This window comes from Propithecus coquereli, unplaced genomic scaffold (assembly GCF_000956105.1).
Source record: "Propithecus coquereli isolate 6110/MARCELLA unplaced genomic scaffold, Pcoq_1.0 Scaffold1073, whole genome shotgun sequence".
Lineage (NCBI taxonomy): Eukaryota > Metazoa > Chordata > Mammalia > Primates > Indriidae > Propithecus > Propithecus coquereli.
The window spans coordinates 149,472-168,434 of NW_012134670.1; the positions used below are offsets into that span (position 1 = coordinate 149,472).

The window sequence follows — 18,963 nt, forward strand, 5'->3', positions numbered from 1 at the left end:
TAACTCAGTCTAAAACCCATCCTATTTATACCACACTGTCTCTTTGGTATGCTATAAGATACAAGATCTTTTATTATTTCTTTTATATACTGTTTCATCTATTCATTTTTTAAGTTTAGAGCATCCTTTAAGGTCAATTTCAGCATCTGTCTCACTTTTCTGGGTTGCCTCTAGGGAGATCTCATCTTCCCCACGATTATAATTGCCACTCGCAAGTTGTCCACATGTAGCTATCTCCCCAACCCCAGGCCTTCCCCTTAAGGGCCAAGCACACACGCCCAACTGCACACCGGACAAGTACACATGGAGGTTGCACAGGTACCCCACATCTACATGTCTGAAACAGAGCTCTTCATCTCCCCACCCATCTGCTCCTCCCGCTGCCTCCTGGAGAGATGGCTCAGTGACCTCACAGCCATGGTGGGGGACACCTGGGAACTACCCTTGACTCCTTTCTTTTTCTTACTCCCCAGCCCAAGCTGACTGCACTGCTTTGATGTTTTTCTAGTCCATCCCCCAAGCCCTGTTTCTCCTCCTTTCTCTCCTGGATTATACCACAGCAGAACCGGTCTTCCTATGCCAATTTTATCCCCTGCTCAATCCGTTCCTCCTCACTGCCACTGCAAAGATATTTCCACAACACTCATCTGAGCATGCCCAGGCCCTGCTCATCACCCTTGTGTGAGATCCTGTGGCCTGGACAACATAGTCACTGTCTCTAGTAGTCCAGACCCTTCATGAGCTGTTCCCAGAGACCATTCCAGGCAGAGGTGCCAGGCTGTGCAATGGGTGGGAAAGCACAGGGAGTGTTCTGGAAGAGAGAAAAGCTTAGGGCACTCTGATCCCAGCATAGTCTCTGACAACATGACTGCAAAGAACCACCGTCTGCTCACTGTAGAGTGGTCTCAACCCCGGCTGTACGTTAGAAACACTCATGGAGTTTATGAAACTACCCCTACTGGATCCCACACTAGACCAACTGGATCACCATCTCTGGGGGTGGGGCCCAAGGGTTTGTTGTGATTCTAACGCTTTGCTAGAACATAAATTATGCTAGGGCTAAGAACCACTGCTAGAGACTCAACAGCTTTATTACATGGGTCACTGTATTAACACGTTCAGGTACTTGCAGCAATTCAAATACCCTGTAACTTGTTGTGGTCAACATTAGTCTAAAGTAGTGGTCCCCAACCTTTTTTGGCATCAAGGATCAATTTCATGGAAGACAATTTTTCCATGTACTCGGGGGTGAGGGGAGATGGTTTCAGGATGATTCAAACACGTTACATTTATTGTACAGTCAAACCTCTCTGTTAATGATAATCTGTATTTGCAGCCTCTCCCCAGCACTAACTTCGCCACCACAGCTCCACCTCAGATCATCAGGCATTAGATTCTCATAAGGAGCACGCAATCTAGAACCCTCGCATGCACAGTTTACAGTAGGGTTCATGCTCCTATGAGAATCTAATGTTGCTCCTGACAGCAGGAGGAACTTATGTAGTGATGTGAGCAATGGGGAGCAGCTGCAAATACAGATGAAGCTTCACTTGCTTGCCCACACCCACCACTCACCTCCTGCTGTGCGGCCCAGTTCCTAACAGGCCACTGACCACCACCGGTCCATAGCTCAGGGGGTTGGGAACCACAGGACTAAAGAGTCTCTTTGATTTGCCAACATATTAACAAGTCTTCCTTTACATGTAATTCCAAGCTCCAGCTTATGATAAATCATCTAGAAATCAAAGTGGAGCTTTCTTGTTAACTGGATTTACTTTGTTGACATCCACAGTTGAAATAACAGTATAGACTGGGCAGTTTTGGATGTTAGAAGCACACAGATGCACATACAAATCTCATCGATGGCCCCTGGCCCAATTCGAGGCCATCTTAGGAAACCTGCCAGGAAAATTCACCTGGAAGTAGGTGCTTCCCCCTCCAGGGGGCCACTGCTCAGCATCTAGACCTCTTTGGTGGTTGCTACTTCTTTTCCCCTGGAGAACACTGGGTGCAAAGAAGCAGAATGATTTGTCGAAAGCCATGCCATAAGTTGACTGCCCCGACTGAATATCAAAGTCCAGCATTCTTTCCTCCTCCCATGCAAGGGCCCTTCAAACACATCATGCAGCCAACCACAGGAGAGGCTGCTTTATGAAACTATCTGCTTCAGACTGAAGCTATTCAAGCAAAGACATCATCAACCTCATGGCTGGGTAGGTAATTCATGTAACTGTGGAAGCCATAGCAAGCACACAATGAAGGTCAGCTGTATTTATCAAAGTGCTATTTTAAGTCACAAGTCTCTTTGGCACAACGACCCCAAGTCTGCGGATCCCGGGATACAAATGAATTATACGCTTAAGGTCTCAAAACACATCTGAGTCCTCAAAAGAAAGACTCGCTTTGATGGGCTGGAAAGGGCCTATTAATGGAAAGCAAATCAATCATTCATTAGGTTAGCAGGAAAACTTGCCGACCTCAGAAACATCTCCAACAAAACTATTAATAAAAGTGAGGAATACTCCTCCCTCCTCTCAGCCACACAAACTTCTGATAGTCTTAGATTGACAACACCCAGGAAATCCTGCCCTGCAGGTCTAAATGTGCCACCTCCATTCTTCATAATACCTCGGGCCTCAGAGGCATCACTCCCACCTGCTCCCAGGCCCTGAGATTTTAAGATGACAAATGAAACCATCTGAATAGATAAGAAAACTACACTTAAGTCAAGCACTGAAATTCTCCAACAGCAGCCTCAGGCCAAAAAATAGACAGCCTTCTTAAGAATCATGGGATCCTTCAATTACCCAGGCTGAGAAAGAGGGTAACCAAGAGCTTGGTTATAACAGTTCCTATCCCTTACTCACCTCCCTGCCATCTCTCAAGTGCCTTTTTATATAGCACAGATGTAAGTGGCCAAGAGTTAGCAATAGAAGGGACTTAGGTAACACAGATGACCAAAACTAGCAATCATCAGTAAGAACTCTACCCTACTGCATTATCACATCGGGATCTCCGTGTTCCCTAGTGCTGACAACATGAGGCAGATCTGATGACACTCTTTCACTCACTTTACAGGGACAATAACCCAGTACAAAGCCAAAGTGATTATTTGAAGCCTGGGTTTCCCTGGCAGGATCCTGTGGTACTCCTTCCCACACTTCCCTGCCTAGCAGAGCAGAGGGTGTGGCAGGGAGAATTTCCCCCAGGTGAGAGTTCCAGATACTCTGGGGCATGGCTAGGGAGTGACCAAGGACAAGGTCCCAAGAAGTAGAGCTCAACTTCCAAGTCGGAAATCCTTGATCCCTCAAAATCTCAGTCAATTCCTCTAGCTTATTCCTTCATGTTAATTCTTTATGAAAAAAGTAGTAAAACTAGGCTGTGTGTATCCTAAAAATGACATCAAGGTGGTCAGTATGAGGAAGAGAAGCCACGGGCTTGCAGAGCTCACAAGTGAGAGAAATAGAACTTGAAACCCTCAGGTGTGACTGGCAAATACTTTGTTTTACAAATGTCTACATAAAGGACATACAAAAATTATGGGGGAAAACGAATGAGAGAGAAAAACAACTGAGTGTGGTTAACTTACAATAGAACCTATAGAGTGATATATTAACGATAACTCAGTGATCTTCCTTTGTGAGGGCTTGGAGAGGGCATTTCCACTTTGGGCAAGTTATTTCACTTGTCTAGGACTCAGTGCCCTCATCTGCAAAAGAAAGCATTAATGATCTCCTAACCCTTTCCTTATAGGTTTCCTTATGAGTCGGATCAGGTGTGTAACATACCTTCAGGGTGGAACATGGCCTGCAATTTGCTGACATTCATCCAGTATAATGTGGCACCCACCTGTTACCTGCAGTAAAGAAGCCCAGCCTGTCCTTACAGACCCATCAAGAGCTGTCTCTCAGCAAAGCCAGATCTACGTAACTCCCACCTGATAAAACACAGCCTTAGCCAGCCTATATCCCACTTTCTGACCAGCCTGCTGGGAGCCTTCCCCAGTCCACAGGGCATGTGCAACTGCCCCAGGGAAGAAGAGCATCCACCATTCTCACTTTATCCATGGCTGCTGGAGACAGGTTTTGGTACTTCTCTACATCTCTGAGCCCTGAGAGAGGGCATGTTTAGCAGATGACATTAAGGAACTTAGTAGCACCTGAGATCAAATGCAAGGACGAGGTCTAGCATTCCTGCTCTCCTATTCTGGCTGGCTGGGGAGCCCAGAAGGGGACAGCTATGTTACATGGAGTGTTTTCTGTGCCTGTAAAATGGAAAGTACATTTGTCCTACCTGAGTGCCTACAAACTCTCCATACCAAAGTGCCTACAAAGCAGGGGACTCAGCTGCTCCACCCATTAGGCAATTCTTTACTCTACATACACCATGGGTAAAGTTTTGAGCTTTGTGACTATGTATAAGAAAATTGCTCCCTTGAGAAGCTGACACTCAAAAAAGGGACCCATGTCCAGCACACCTAAGACAAAGAGCAGCATTTGTGCTGAAACGCAGAGACCATCAGCAGCCTGAGGTTCAGAGGGAGAAATCCTGAGGAATGTCTTCTGTAACTGGGGAGTCTTGTCAGAAATCAAAGTGTTGACGGCTCTAAGGTTGATCTTGACCAAGAGTCAGAAGTTTGCACAGACAGAAGGGAAGTTCAAAGACAAGAGTTTGCTGTGCAGTCAGTTCATGGGACAGGCACCAGGGTGCTAAACCAAAGACTAAGAAGAGTGTTGGCTCTTGGAAGAAGAGTTTTGGGGTACAAACACGAGTACTCAATTATCTTGTGCTTCTGGGGAGAAAACGAACCCTTCTGAAATGGTAAGCTTCCATTTTTGTCAAAAATTAAACAATGGCTCCCCACAAGTAGGGTGACTACTTTTAAAGCAAATAATTGACCACTCCCTTGGAAAGGAAATTTGGGATACTGAATATTTACATGCCTTAGTTTTAGATTACCCAGCTTTCAATCTTCAAATATTCCCCGGACCTGAATTGCCTTATTTTGCTTGAATTTTTTTTTAAAAACCATTCTGGAACTTCCTTTAACAGTTCTAAATGCTGAAATCTGGCTATTTTCAATAATAGTTATGAGAAGCTTCTCATGATTTGTAAAATCCCAAATGAAGTTTTTTTTGTGTGTTCTTTAGTGTTATTTATCAAAATCTACAGGCATTTTAAGTTTTTAGACATATCCTGTTGGAGCAGCAGGGATGCCCAGGGCAAGGGAAGCCAGCCTCCCGGTAGTTGCCAATTATCTTTGAGGACACATGAAGCCACATCATGTTATCCTGATACAGCTCGCAAGGCCCCCTCCTCTCTTTCTTGCCATCGAGATGAGCAAGTGCCTCCTTCCATCAGTACCAGCTGCTGAATAAACTGCCCCTAGTGTGAGCAGTGCATTTCGCCTTCTAGGAGAGCTCTCTGGTATGAGCACTGTGATTGTGGTCCATCTGGTATTTGTCAAGTGCTGATCCAGAACATATTTGGTACCAGGGTCGCCTGCAGCCCTGGCCATGTGGAAGCACTACAGGCTCCAAGACCAGGCTGGGAAGCCTACCTCGTCAATCTGCTCAGCAACCACAACATAGCAGTGCGTTGTGCTGAGCCATCTTATGGGTTCCCAACTGGTGAACACAGGGCACAGGAAAAGGGCCAAATACAGGAGGACTTTAGAGAAGACAAGACTACATGATTGCTCCTTGAATAGTCTGTTCCAGCAGCTACTCCAGAAAAGAGGCAGGCCTTAGCATGGGAGTAGGTGACAGGGAAACACATCTGTTCGTCTCTAAGAGCTTTAGAACAGCGAATGGCTGCTTCCTGAGGGAACTAGAAGTTTCTGCCAGGCTGGGTGCCACACGTTGAAAATGTCAAAAAAGGAATCCCTGTCCCAGATGGTTTAACCTAAAGAGTCTTTCAAACTTGAGAAAAAAAAAAAAATCAGCCATTCTGTGCAATAAATCAACATACACTCTGAAACGTAAGAGATAAGGGGCTCTATAAATATGAAGTAAAATGAACAAAATTATAGAAGTGACAACTCCACAAAAGTGGGAATAATCATCTCTGCTCTGGATTGCTGAGCTAGAGTAAGGTAATTATGATGGATCAATATGTGCAATGACAGATGGAATAAAACTCTAGGAGCCCAATGACCCAGTGGGGCAGCAGAACCAAACAGATGAGAATATATTGATCCCCGATATACTAACTGAAGATCAGTACTACATATTTAAACTAAATGTGGCTAGACAGACTCTAGACTCTAGCCACCTAGGTTAACACGCCCTCAACAATCTCTCAGGAATACAAGGTTAGGGTGCTGCTATTCTTAGCTAGTAAGGGTGACTAACCAGAGAAAGTTCCCTGGGTGCTGGGATTCCACTCTCCCTTTCTCTCTCTGCTACTAGGTATGAGGCATTTTCTAAAAAGACATCCCAGAATTCTAAGTATTCTCAGTACTTCTTTCTAAAGAGAGCTAATTTACCTTTTGAACCAAAAAGGACATCTTTTTAAGAGCAAGTCATCAATCATGAACCATTTTATTCTCTAGTTCTGGGAATACAGAAGACCAAATTAATTTCCATCATCTTTTGGCTGTAGGTACCCCTCCTCTGGCTTTCAAGATCATTGATCTATAATAGGGGCAGGAGCCAGGCAGGCTCAAAAGGCATTTGCTTTTAAGCCTGTCCACTGTGGTTCTAAAGGACATAACCCCGGGGCCTTCTCCTGGCCTTGCTGCACTGCCTACAGGCCTTTCCGCACTCATGGAGGAGTTCCCTCACTTCCCGAGTCTCTGCTGTTCACCAAGACCAGGTGGATTACCTGGGTTGCACAGGTGGTTTCAGCAAAGCTCTCAACCCTGCCCCACAGATTGCACCTGGAAGTGTTTGAATTATCAACACCTGAGCCCCAACTGATTCACCATCTCGGGTGAGGCCCGGGCACAGGTACTTTAAGGTCTCCCAGGTGATTCTCACATGCCACCAGGTTGAGAGTCACCGAGAGTCACTGCACAAGAGCTGAGACATCTCCTAAAATCATAAGGTCCTCCACCTTCTAATAGGCTTTCAAATTCTGTAACTATTTTCCTTCATCAAAACGCACTCTGATCCTTAATTCATTCTGAGATGTCAAAAGCAACTAAGCAGAGCTTTGAGATGGAGAGTATTAAAACTTGTGAAAGAGATTCTTCTGAATCCCAAAAATCATAGGTACTTATCTATTCCAAAAGTCTCCCAAACATTGGTCCAAAGATTGCTTCCTTTCTGAGTCACTTGGGAAGCTTTAAAAAAAGAGAATTTGATTTCATCCCTGAGATTCTGATTCAGTAATGGGAGTGGGGACTTCTCAGAGATTGAGGTAGACAGAGCCGTTTAGGGGAACCTCCCCTTTCTCCACCATGGGCAAGGCCAGACCTACCGGGACTGATTCTAACTACCTCCATGATAAAGGACCTCCCCAGGGTTTTGTTTTGTTTTGTTTTAGCCAAAACACTGTCCATTATTGTACACATATGTCCTAATATAACCAAATATCTACTAGAAAGAGCAATGCTCTTTAATCCAGCCTAGAAAGATGACACTAATGGAGAGACAATGGCCATGCACTCTTAATTATCTCCCCTACGACAGGATGGACTGCAGTGAGTCAGCCACCTTCTCCCCATTGTAAGGTCACCCTGACAAGAATGACAGCAGATGGCTGAAGGACAGTTTTTCCTCTGTGGAACATGAACTGGCCACAAAAAACCATTGTGTATGTGGTGTTAGACACTTCCATGGACATTAAACTAGTCATCTTACTTTTGAACCTGCTCTCCTATCAACAATAACTGTGAGCACGCTCCTCCCAAAATACATATTTTCTGTGTTACTGTACTATATTGTACATATAAGACATACACAAATGATATTTTAATTTTAAATGTAAAAAATTCAGTTGTAATATTTTCTTCACATACTCCAATGCATCATCGTCCAAAAACTGGTATACACCAGTAGTTTAAAGACCATTGCTCTATACCAACTGGTTCACTGCTGCGGGCACCGGAAGTGACCACCATTTCTGGCCACTTAGGAAAACTGCAGCACTGAAAGCTGCTGGTTTTCCATATATGATGGTAAAGATGTTTAAACACAGTGCAGTTGAGGCTGTATTTCTTCTAGACAGATTGAAATTAGAATCATAGAAGTTATAGTGGGTTGCCAAGCACAAACCAATAAAAAAGTCCAGAAGAATTTCACTGAGCACAAGGAACTGGCCAGCCTTATACTGTTCACTTTGACCGTGAAAGTACAATCTGTTCGGAGCGTGACCTCTAAAGGGAATCCCACCGAACTTTGCACCCTCCTTCCATCACCCCCTTCTTCTGGACACTATGAAATGTTGCTGACAGATACTACATATTATATGTCACCAGTATCACGACCACCACCGTGTCTGACATTCACTGAACACTTACTCTGGGCCAGAAGTTATACTGGCATTTTCCGTTTATCAACTCATTTAATTCTAACAATCTTATGAGTTAGACATTATATGTTTATCCCTATTTTATAGATAGAAGCACTGGCACGAAGTGAGGCGAACTTAAAAAACTTGCTCAAGGTCACTCAGCTATCACGTTGTAAAAACCCAGACAGTCCCTGTTCTGTCCCTGGACCCCGAACTCTCAGCCGCCTTGCTTCATGGCATCTTCCTTCACTGCTAAACTCACACATCTGCACGCTAGGCTCATAGCTGCTCTGTCTTCTGGGATATAAATGTGAAAATATGCACGTGAGAAAAAGAGTGGTTAACATGGCGTGAAAGGCATTGCTATGATGTAAATAGTAATGCCATTTCATCCTGCTAGGCTTCACATTCTATTAGCTTTTTTCACCGAAAATTATTTTAGACACCTTGAAAAACTAAATCTTACTCACATGTCACCGCCATTATTATTTCCAGAAGAAATCCATGTGGGGTGACAAGTTCGACTTTGACTTCAGAAAAAAAAAGTGTCTAACCAGCATGGTGTGTAGTAACCATGAGAGCCCACGTCCACAGGGCACTGCTGGTTGCAGGACTCTGTGCCGAGCACGCCACACACTTTAACCGTTTATGCTGTACGGTGACCTGAGTTGGCAAAGGCACACACCCATCCTCCTGCTTCAATACGGAAATGGGGCACCTTGAGCAGAGGAATGTGTCCAGGGTGAAGCTGGGACGCTAACTGGGGTCTGTGCTAGCACACCTCACACACGACCAAGAGCACGCAAAGGTTTTGGCTAGACTTAAAAATACACGTAAGCACCTGAACTAAATGTTCAGTTCTATCAGATTAGGTGACTCGTAGCTAGAGAAAAAAAATTGCTCCCTGCATGTCCTAGGAACCCATCCAGATAACCACTCTTAATCAAAGGATAAGAACAGACATGATAGACTCGTTACATGGACACATGCATTAAGCTAGGGAGAATTGATCTATCACATGTAAAAATCAGAATTCACAAAGATACTTTCACAGAATGATGGAACACAGGCACGAAGCTGAAATTTAATGTGAATTACCGTAGACTCCTGCTCGGCACATAAAAAAACAATTGCACGAGTGCAGAATGAGGGCAACATAGCTTAATAAAAGCAGTTTGAATTTATAACAACACAAAGCAGATCAGTGGTTATCTGGGGGTGGAGGGGTGACTTCAAAGGAACTCACGGAAACTTTCAGGAGTTAAGGAAATGTTTGCTATCTTGATTGTGGTGATGGTTTCACCAGTGTATGTTATACAATTGTCAAATTGTGTCTGCAATTTAATGTGTGTGACTGCACTTTAAGTACGTTCAGTTTATTACCAGTAAATTATATCTAAGTTGTAATAAAAATAGTTCTTGAGCATGTATATGGGTGGGGCAGGGAAGGGGATGGAAACAAATCTGCAAAAAGTCAACATGGAATGGCTGCCAAAAGTGAATGCATTCACAAGCTCATCTAACAAATTCTGCATAAGAGTAACTCTTCACCTCATTCAGCAGACCACATCCAGTAACCGTTCATACCAGAGAGAAAGACCGGATGATGCCCAAGGTGACCAGACAGGAGATTGTCAGAGAGTCTGTGCTCATAAGGAATGGCTGTGGGAACCAAGAGGACACATGATAGCAGGGCTGCCTTATATAAGAAAATGACCATTGTCCTAGACAGTTGCACAGAGCTCAGACCCACAGCTGAAGGCAAATGAAGGCTGGCATAGGAGCAGGCTGCTGTGTGATGGAGAAACTCTTGACAGTGAAAGCTGTTAAAAATGTACCACAGAGTTACCTGTAGCGGGAACAGGCAGGCAGCACCCAAAGGATGACTTTGGGTGATGTCCTGACCATGCCAGGACATGGTATGTGGCATTCTTACAACATGCAACCAATTTCTGCCAGGTGACTATCCTCTAACATGCTATGATTCCCCAGGTAAAATACGGATTTTGGATTTAACCTCACAAAGCATGTTGGGAAGACTGCAGATATGCAAGTGTTAATATTTATGTCTTCTGTAGGGTCATAGCAGTCAAAGGAAATTGCCTAGTCCTACTCATTTCTAAATGCACAATTTTAAAAGGAGACAGAAATATACACTTATCAATTTCTTTTAAAACAGGAATATCATTAGCCACGTTCACTGCACACAAATAACTTTCCCCTTCTCTCAAATTTTGACATAATGAACTTAGAAAGGATCAAAATGATGCTACAAAACCTTAGCACTACCACATCCCTAAGGAAGGGAGATCAGTGTGCACTGGCATCTCTGGCAGGAGGCCACAGAAAAAGACACTCAGGTGAGCAGGGAAGAGTAGGTACAGGTGAACAGCACAGAGCATCCCAGGAAGGAATCTGAACAACATGAAACACTGAGGCCATGTTCAAGAAATGAGAGAAAATGCCAGAGCGGAAATTAAAAACCATTACTGTGTTCAGACACTTTGAACATTTCCTATACCTTTTGTCCTACCACAACTTAAGACTAGCCCTGACCTGAGGTCATATGAATGGGAAGGAAAACAAAACTTCATCCAAAATTCAGGATTGAAGTCATGGTTTCAGATTTTACTACAAAAGTTCATCCAGTCACTGCTTCCTATTTACTGACCTTCTCGGTGATTCCACCATTCACTGTATTCAACAACAGCCAATGAATCTGTTTGTCCGCTGTAACATCTGCACCCCAAAGTTTTGTAGCACTCAACAACTTTCAACGATTCCTCATGACTTCTCACCGGATTCAAGTCCCTCTTGCAGGCAAAACCAATCAACGTTCTCCTTACAGGGTGAAGACTCTGAGAACCACAGAGGCCAGAGGGTTTGCCCAGGGACACACAGGAGGTCAGGAGACGAGATTGCCAGGAACAGACCCCTGGATGCTCCTGCACAGCAAACCACCTGCAGAAAACCAACACCTGGCTCTGCAGACATCAGCATGGTGGTGGTCTCTTGCTGAAAACGTGAGGTTCAATGGGGAAGCACTTCGTATTCCCAACTTTCCAAACTGTAACAGCCCAGAACAAACCACCTCACATTAAAACTTGATCCCAAAGCAAAGTGTGGATTTATGCCCCTACGTATAACTCTTTTTAAGAAATATTTTCCTAATGATTCAAGTTCCACAGAATCTTCAGCCTAGAAGAGATAAGTCCCAAGTTCATTCTCACCAATCCCAGAGTATACTATCCAAGTTAGCAGAAAGATAAAGTTGTCAACTTGTTTTTGACCTCCCGAGATGGAGAACACATAGCTTTCTCACTCCCTCTCTTCTGTAATGCATTTCCAATCAGGAATTTCTCTCATTGCCCTGACGGGAACCAACATGCTCACTTTGGGTTGTCACTGGCAACAGAGGACAGCCTCGCATTTTCTACTCAACATCATCATTCTTACATCATCTTCCTTCTGTTCACCAAAGTGGGATGCTTTGAGCTTTTTCACTATAAACATTCATTTTCATACTGGCCTTTCCCTGGAAGGCCTCCAAATTCTCTATATATTCTTCACATTTGTGAGGACCAAAAACCAAGCAAGACACCCTCTCCCGAGCACCCAACCAGGACCGTCAACTAGAATCTCTCTCCCCATCGAGCACAGGCTTTCACTCTCACGGGCTCCAAACCCCTTCTCCAGGAAGGCTCCTGCCTGGGCAAGGGTCCATTTCATTCCCCACCAGGTCCACACCACGAAAGTGTGCCCAATTGCATTCCCCTCCTCTGAGCCGAGGCAACAGCAGCAAGCCCATCTTTCATCATTAGTCCCAGCTGGCAACACAGCAGCGCCAGATGGGAATGTGGGTGCTCAATTACCTTGGCTACCTGAGCGCATAAAGTTGCTTTGCATTGTCTCCACTGTTCCAGAAAAACACCATAAATAAAACACAGCTCAAAAAAGGAGTCAGACCCAGCTAGCCCCTTGAGATGGCCTCCTCCCAAGGCTGGAAAATGCACCAAAACCCTAGTCCCACTGTGGAATCTTAGATACTTTTGAACCATTAGGGAAAAAAAATCTATCCTTTTGGCTCTCAGTGCTGCCCTGGGGACTAGAGTCTGCTCTGTTCTGACAAGAGCATCTGAGCTTAAACAACAGACACAAGTTAGGATGGTAGGAGGGCTTCCGACTGACACAGAAGGCTTTGGGGCAACCAGATTGGGTCCAAATTCCATCGCCACCCATTTAGGGGAGCAGTACAGTTTCTCGGCTAATGCAGGAAGTTTTGGGCAATGAGACTGTCTGTGGATCCCATCTCTACCCGTTTAGGGCGGTGGTACCACTTTCTCAGCTAATGCAGGAAGCTTTGGGGAAAATAGACTTGGGTCTGAATTCTATAATATCTCTACCCATTTACTATCTTCATGACCTCTGTTCAACATCCTTAAGTCTTTCTCTTTATATTGTGGGGCTAACTAATCCCTTTAGCAATGGTGAGAACTAAACGCACTAATGTGTCATGATTATTTCAATTCTTGCTTGAGCACCAATCATATGTCCCGGGGTAAAGCACGGATGAAAAAATAGAATATAACACTGTATCACCAAGTCTCACACGTGATAATTCCCTGCCTTTCACTCACTCTATACAGATCATTTGTAACACACAAGTTATTTTCACAACAAGCTAAGCCTGTCATGAGAAGGCATGCTTATTCTTGGAAATGCACAGAAATATGAAGGAAAAAAGGATTATCAAATAGAACTCAGTAAAATTTTTCTTTGCCTATCTCTTGTATCATATTATCTCCTTACCTAAGAAGCTGTAAAACTTTTCCATTGCTTTAGGCCAGTATTTCCCAGTGTTGCACAGAACATTAGTCCCTTGAAATAATCTTTGAAAACAGTTGTGTGTCTAAATATGATTTGCAAACTCAGCAAAATGTATCCGTATCTTGCAAACTCAGAAGGCATGTCAACATAAAGTTCTGAGAAGCTCTGCCTTAAAGGGAGATGTTTACCTTGGTTAATCCAGGGTTTCCCAAACTTGTTCGACCACCTTTGTACCCTCTGTCAATACAACACGCTTCTCTCCTAAAGTTCCCTCCAGCCTGCAAAGGCCTCCATGCTCTGGCTTCACCTTGTCTCCAACTTCACAGCTCACAACTCCCCTGCAGGTCCATTCCTCACGTAGGTCAAACTGGCCTAGGTACTGTATGCTGACCACACCTTTTTGTCTATAATAGCTTTATTAAGACACCATTCACAGAACACACAATTCACCCATTGGAAGTGCATACTTCAACCGTTTGTAGCACATTCACGGAGGGGTATGTCCATAGCCACAACCAATTTTAGAACATTTTCATCACCACCCCCAACATACACACAAAAACCATGCTCATCAGAAGTCATTCTACTTTTCAACCTCCATCCCTAGGCAACCACTAATCTACTTTCTGTCTCTACAGATTTGTCTATTCTGGACATTTAAATGGGATTGTGCAATACATAGTCTTTTGTATCTGGCTTCTGTGACTTAGCATGTTTTCAAGGCTTATCAATGCGCTAGTGTATATCAGTTCTTTGTTCCTTTTTATGGCCAAATGATATTCCACATACGGATACTCCCTATTTTGCTGATCCATTAAGTGATGAATATATAAGTTGCTTCTATCTTTTGGCTGTTGTGATTAATGCCACTATGAACATTGAAGTCTTTGTGTCAGTAGGTGTTTTCATTTCTCTTGGGTATATAACTGAGTGGATCATATGGAAATTACATTTTACCTTTTGAAGAACTACCAGACTATTTTCCAAAAATGGTTGTACCAATTTACATTGCCACTAGGGAATTCCAATTTTTATGCAGGCTCTATCACAGCTCACTGCAACGTCAAACTCCTGGGCTCAGACGATTCTCCCACCTCAGCCTCCTGAGTAGGTATGACTACAGGCCTGCACCACCACACCTAATTTTTGTAGAGATAGTGTCTCAATGTGTTGCCCAATCTGGCCCTTAACTCCTGGCCTCAAGCAGTCCTCCTCCCAGGGTGCTTTGATCACAGGCATGAGCCACTGTGCCCAGCCATGACCACACCCCACTTCAGAGGTTATGGTCCACTATTCCACCCACCTAGATGCCTTCTCACACCCTACGTATCCTGCAAATTCATCAACACTCAGCTAAAAGCCTATAGTTGTCCTGGACCATCTGTGACATTACATCTCCAAGCCCAATGCAAACGACACTGTGGCATAGCTTCCGTTGACATTTCCTGCAGTTACAGGCTTTTTGTCTTACTTGTTACGTCTTCTCTCTCCAACCAGTGAGCTCCTTAAGTGGTAGGGTGAGGGCTTACATTTCCTAGTGGCCAGTGTGGAGCCTACCCTGTAACTGATACTTCATAAACATTTGCCGATAGGATTTAGTGTAGAAGTTGGGTGGGTAGAAGTGAGGCAGAGGGCACTTGGGGTCTCAGGTTGGGAGGGAGGAGCAGAAAGCACAGAGCTGAGCAGAAGAGGTCAGTCCTTTCCCTCACAGGACAGAATTCACAAGTATGAAGTCTCATTCAATTTTAACCTTCTTTTTCTTCACTGTGAATCTGCATTTGCCCTCAAGTCCAGGCAAGGACAGGATACCACAGGGACAGGGACCTGGATCCTCTCTCTCTTCCTGGCATCTCCTCTTCCTTTCCTCCAGCACTAGCTGCTCCCTCCTGGAACTCCCAGGAGAGGATCTGTGTGTCGTTCCTTATGCTTTGACAGAGTCCTCCACCCACCCAAAGTCCCTGTGTGCACCACATCAAGAAAGAAAATCCAGTCCCCAGTGAGAAAGAATCACCAAGTCTGAGCCACCTGACTCATAGTCTCCAAAGACCGGAAGCAATCTAGTTTCCTACACCCTTTACTTTGCCCAGCGGCCAGCAGGGCTCAGATTCAAAGCACGCTGTGCTACGCTATGGCTACCTGAGCTGCAGAGTTATTTCAACAGTTATTCATGAATCAGGAAGAGCACAACAGACAGTTGGCAAGCACTGTTGAGTGAACGTGTTCTGGTATTCAGAACTGGAAACACAGCACCAACCTTCCCTGCAGCTGACCCACGGGACTCTTTGTCTGCTCAACAGAGATTCTGCTGGGGTTTCTTATGTATCTCCCAGATCAAACCGAAACCCTGAGCTGCTGACAACAGAACTAATTCAAAAATAGCTCTCTCCTGTGGCCACATGTGCTGGCCTTACACTTCCAATGTACGTTCATGAGCAAAAATTGCACAAGAACTTCAGCAAAATTTGGCTACACCCTGAAACCCAGTGGGTAAAATGAGTATAAACCTTAAAACTTCACAGAAAATCCTTAAGGAAGCAAATCGTGGTCCAGCTTTAACATCCAATCCACCTACTCATCAAATTCATTAGCCAAGGGCAAGATTGTATCACCATCACCCCAGACTCCCAAACATCTCCTTCCCTCCAATGGGTGCAAAGGCCCAAGCAAGTGAAATAACCCAAGTCTAGAAAAACCATGGACCCAGCTTCAGGCATGGAGGGTGGGGGAAGAACAGAAGCATCTCTACCCAGGTGACTCTTGAGTGTGGATAAAACTGGAGGCTAGGAGATTCTCGAACCTGCAGGGGGTCTTCAAGAAGTTTTGATAAAGAACAGCAACTGATGCAGCTAAATGCAACACCAAGAGAATAGGATGGGATGAAAAATAATCAAATGTCAATGACATCCATGAAAAGACAAGTCTTAGAGAGTTGTCAGACTTGTAGCATGGTAGCAAGTAACTAAAACCAAGCCACACCACCAGGACCATAAAGAAACTATCCCCTAAAGGAGGAGGGACAGTCGCTGTCCTCACATGAAGCACACACAGACTCAGCTGAAGTGATTCTCCCACAGCAGGAGCCTGTCCAGTCCCCAGGCCTTCCTCCACCGGGGCCATACCCATGACCTCCACCAGTCACTCGAGCAGGGCTGTGTGCCGAGTAACACACAAATACTTGTTCTTCTCTCCACATAATCTGTCCCCAAACCACACCGTCAGTTAGGAAGTGCACATAAGTTGCCCAAGCTAAGGGACTCCTGGTAAAGCCCTAATAGCAGATTAATATAGTATATGGTCTTTCCCATGGCATTACAGAGGTCAAAGGTTGCAGTCATTTTAGCTCCACACTTTGGAGAAATAATAGTTATAGATCATCCCATTTATTAGATTTATCAGTTCTCCAGTCAGTGCTTATTTTGAATATGGTCACTGTATATCTAAAATGAAGCAGACCTTTTATATACTGATCTCCACACCCAGCAATAAAACACTATAAATCAGGGAGGAAGCCTATAAAACAGTCTTTCCTCGTGAAAACTTCCACTGGGCTGAAAATCATACTCTGAAATCCACTGAAGCACAGACTACCTGAAAAGGGATTCTCCTCCCACAAAAATCACTAACTCCTCTCAAATAAAGTAGCCTCGACATCGCCCCTCCTCGCAAAAGACTTTGCAATGTATGTTGCTAGCTCCGTAAGATGCTCTCTAGAGATGGCAAGAAAAATTTGGCTGAGAGGGTCCAGCACTTTAGTGTTAATTGAGACATGCATTTCCCTCAACACTCTGATAAAACTTGCCCTCCTTTACACCTGAACAATTATAGCCCATCACCCAGCCCATCTTCTGATGGGACAGACCTGCACCTATCTTTCACGGTTAGGAAAAAAATGATAATGAAGAGATCTACTTAAGTACCTGAAGAGAACCCCACTTCCAGGCTAAAAACCCAAAACTGCTATGCAAAGCTGCTCACTTGAAACTTCTGTTTCCACCCCCAAATGCTTGGCATCTCAACAAGCTGTCAAGAGCGCTAGTTTCTTCGAAAGGAAGTCTCCAGTGAGATCATCTGTAGATCAAGCTGGGATAAATGAATGGCGGTGCTAGCAAATGGATTCCATTACACCAGCAAGGGAGGAAAGAGGGCCTAAAGGAAGTCAAGGAGAGATGAAATGCGAGGGCTCTATCCCATGCCTCAAAAAATGAATTAAGTCTAAAGAGCCACTGTTCAACTCTAGGTTCAAGTTCACAAGGACAAGATAACTACATAAGGAAATACGGTATAAAACAGAACTCGGGCTACCTTGTTTCCAAGATGTTTTTCCAATCCCAAGTCTTACCACTCCACTGGGAATGACAGCCACAAAGAAAGGTGCAAGCTCCCCCTCCTGTCCCCTCACTACCCAGAACAACGTCTGGGCTGAGGTCGTTCTCACCTGGCCATCTGCTTGTAGGCTTCTTCCGCCACAGCAAAGATGTGGGGGTCCATATCGCCCATGTTTTGGCCACTGTAGGCATAGATGACATCTTGTCCGTAGATTGGCAACTGCTCATAAGGATTAATGGCAACAAGCACGATACCTGCAAACAGACGAGGCAGTCAGATTTTGACAGCACAATAGCCAGCTGGCATCAGGTTAAGGTACCCACCCACTCACATACACCAAAACTAAAGAATGAGAGGGTAGCAGAACAAGTCCTCACCAATCACTCAACTCTATCAAGTCCTATCTGTGTGCTTTTATGCTAGACTCCGGTGAAGGAAAGAATAAGATACAGGCCAGGCCTCCAAATACCCTACAGCCTGGAATTAGCATACCCATAAACACACATACTCACAAATGCTCAAATTGAGTTCATAAAATAGACATATGCAAAGTGTTCCAGGATCAGAGAGAAGAGGATGTTTAACTCTGCCAGTAGGTATGAGAGACACTTAAATATCCATCTCAGAATTAACATCTAGGAAAAGATTAATTTTTTCATTTGTATATGGGTTATCAACTAAAATATAAAGTTTGTGAACAGAGTATGATTTACATGTCTTAAGGTCTAAACTTGGCTCAACCAATCACTGTGTCATTTTGGCAATTAATCTGTCAGTCCCTCAGTTTCCTACATCGTGTTCCCTTCTAGTGTTTGAAAAGAAACATGGGGAACCCGAAATGTAATAAATCAGATTATTCCAAGTAAACGGGAAAGGGCCAGGGAAAGAAACAGACACGTAAGTCCTCTTTTGATGGAAGTCTTCCTGAAAAGACAAAAAATCATGTCCAGAACCTGGATAAATTCCACTAATAAGGCTAATCACTTGGAGAATCCTCTTAGCAGCAGCCTCACATGTTCTGCTGGTTATTAGAGAGTTCTACAAAACTCTAATTCACGTAGCATTCAACTCAAGTGTTGATATACTCTGAGATCACATATTTTCCTGAACTATCCTGGTCCCTCCAGGGCAGAAACAAGTACTTCTTTGATGACTGGGAATTCTGTGCCACATCAGTCACTCTGAGCAGCCAGAGCTGGAACAGGTAAGGTGCGTTTGGATAAGTACGTGCAGACACAAGGACGACTCCTACAGGGGATTCTTTTTTAAAAAGGGAAGCTGGTGGTCATTTATCCCTTTCTCCTAAAAAGGGAGATTTTTTTAAAAAGTCTACTGAAAAAACATCTTTTTAAA

The 18,963-nt window shown here is 44.2% G+C and overlaps 1 protein-coding gene across 2 annotated transcripts in view; it reads right to left on the reverse strand.

The window, feature by feature from the left end:
• MYO5B (myosin VB) overlaps window positions 1-17,856 on the reverse strand; it is a 160,101-nt gene extending 142,245 nt beyond the window's left edge. The window contains exon 1 of one of the 2 annotated variants that reach the window (XM_012647361.1): window positions 17,720-17,856. In XM_012647361.1, coding sequence (XP_012502815.1) covers window positions 17,720-17,781 — 62 coding nt within the window. In that variant the 5' untranslated portion in view covers window positions 17,782-17,856. The remainder of the gene's footprint in view (window positions 1-17,719) is intronic. The other variant, XM_012647355.1, reaches the window with a different exon arrangement.
• Window positions 17,857-18,963: the final 1,107 nt, after the last annotated feature.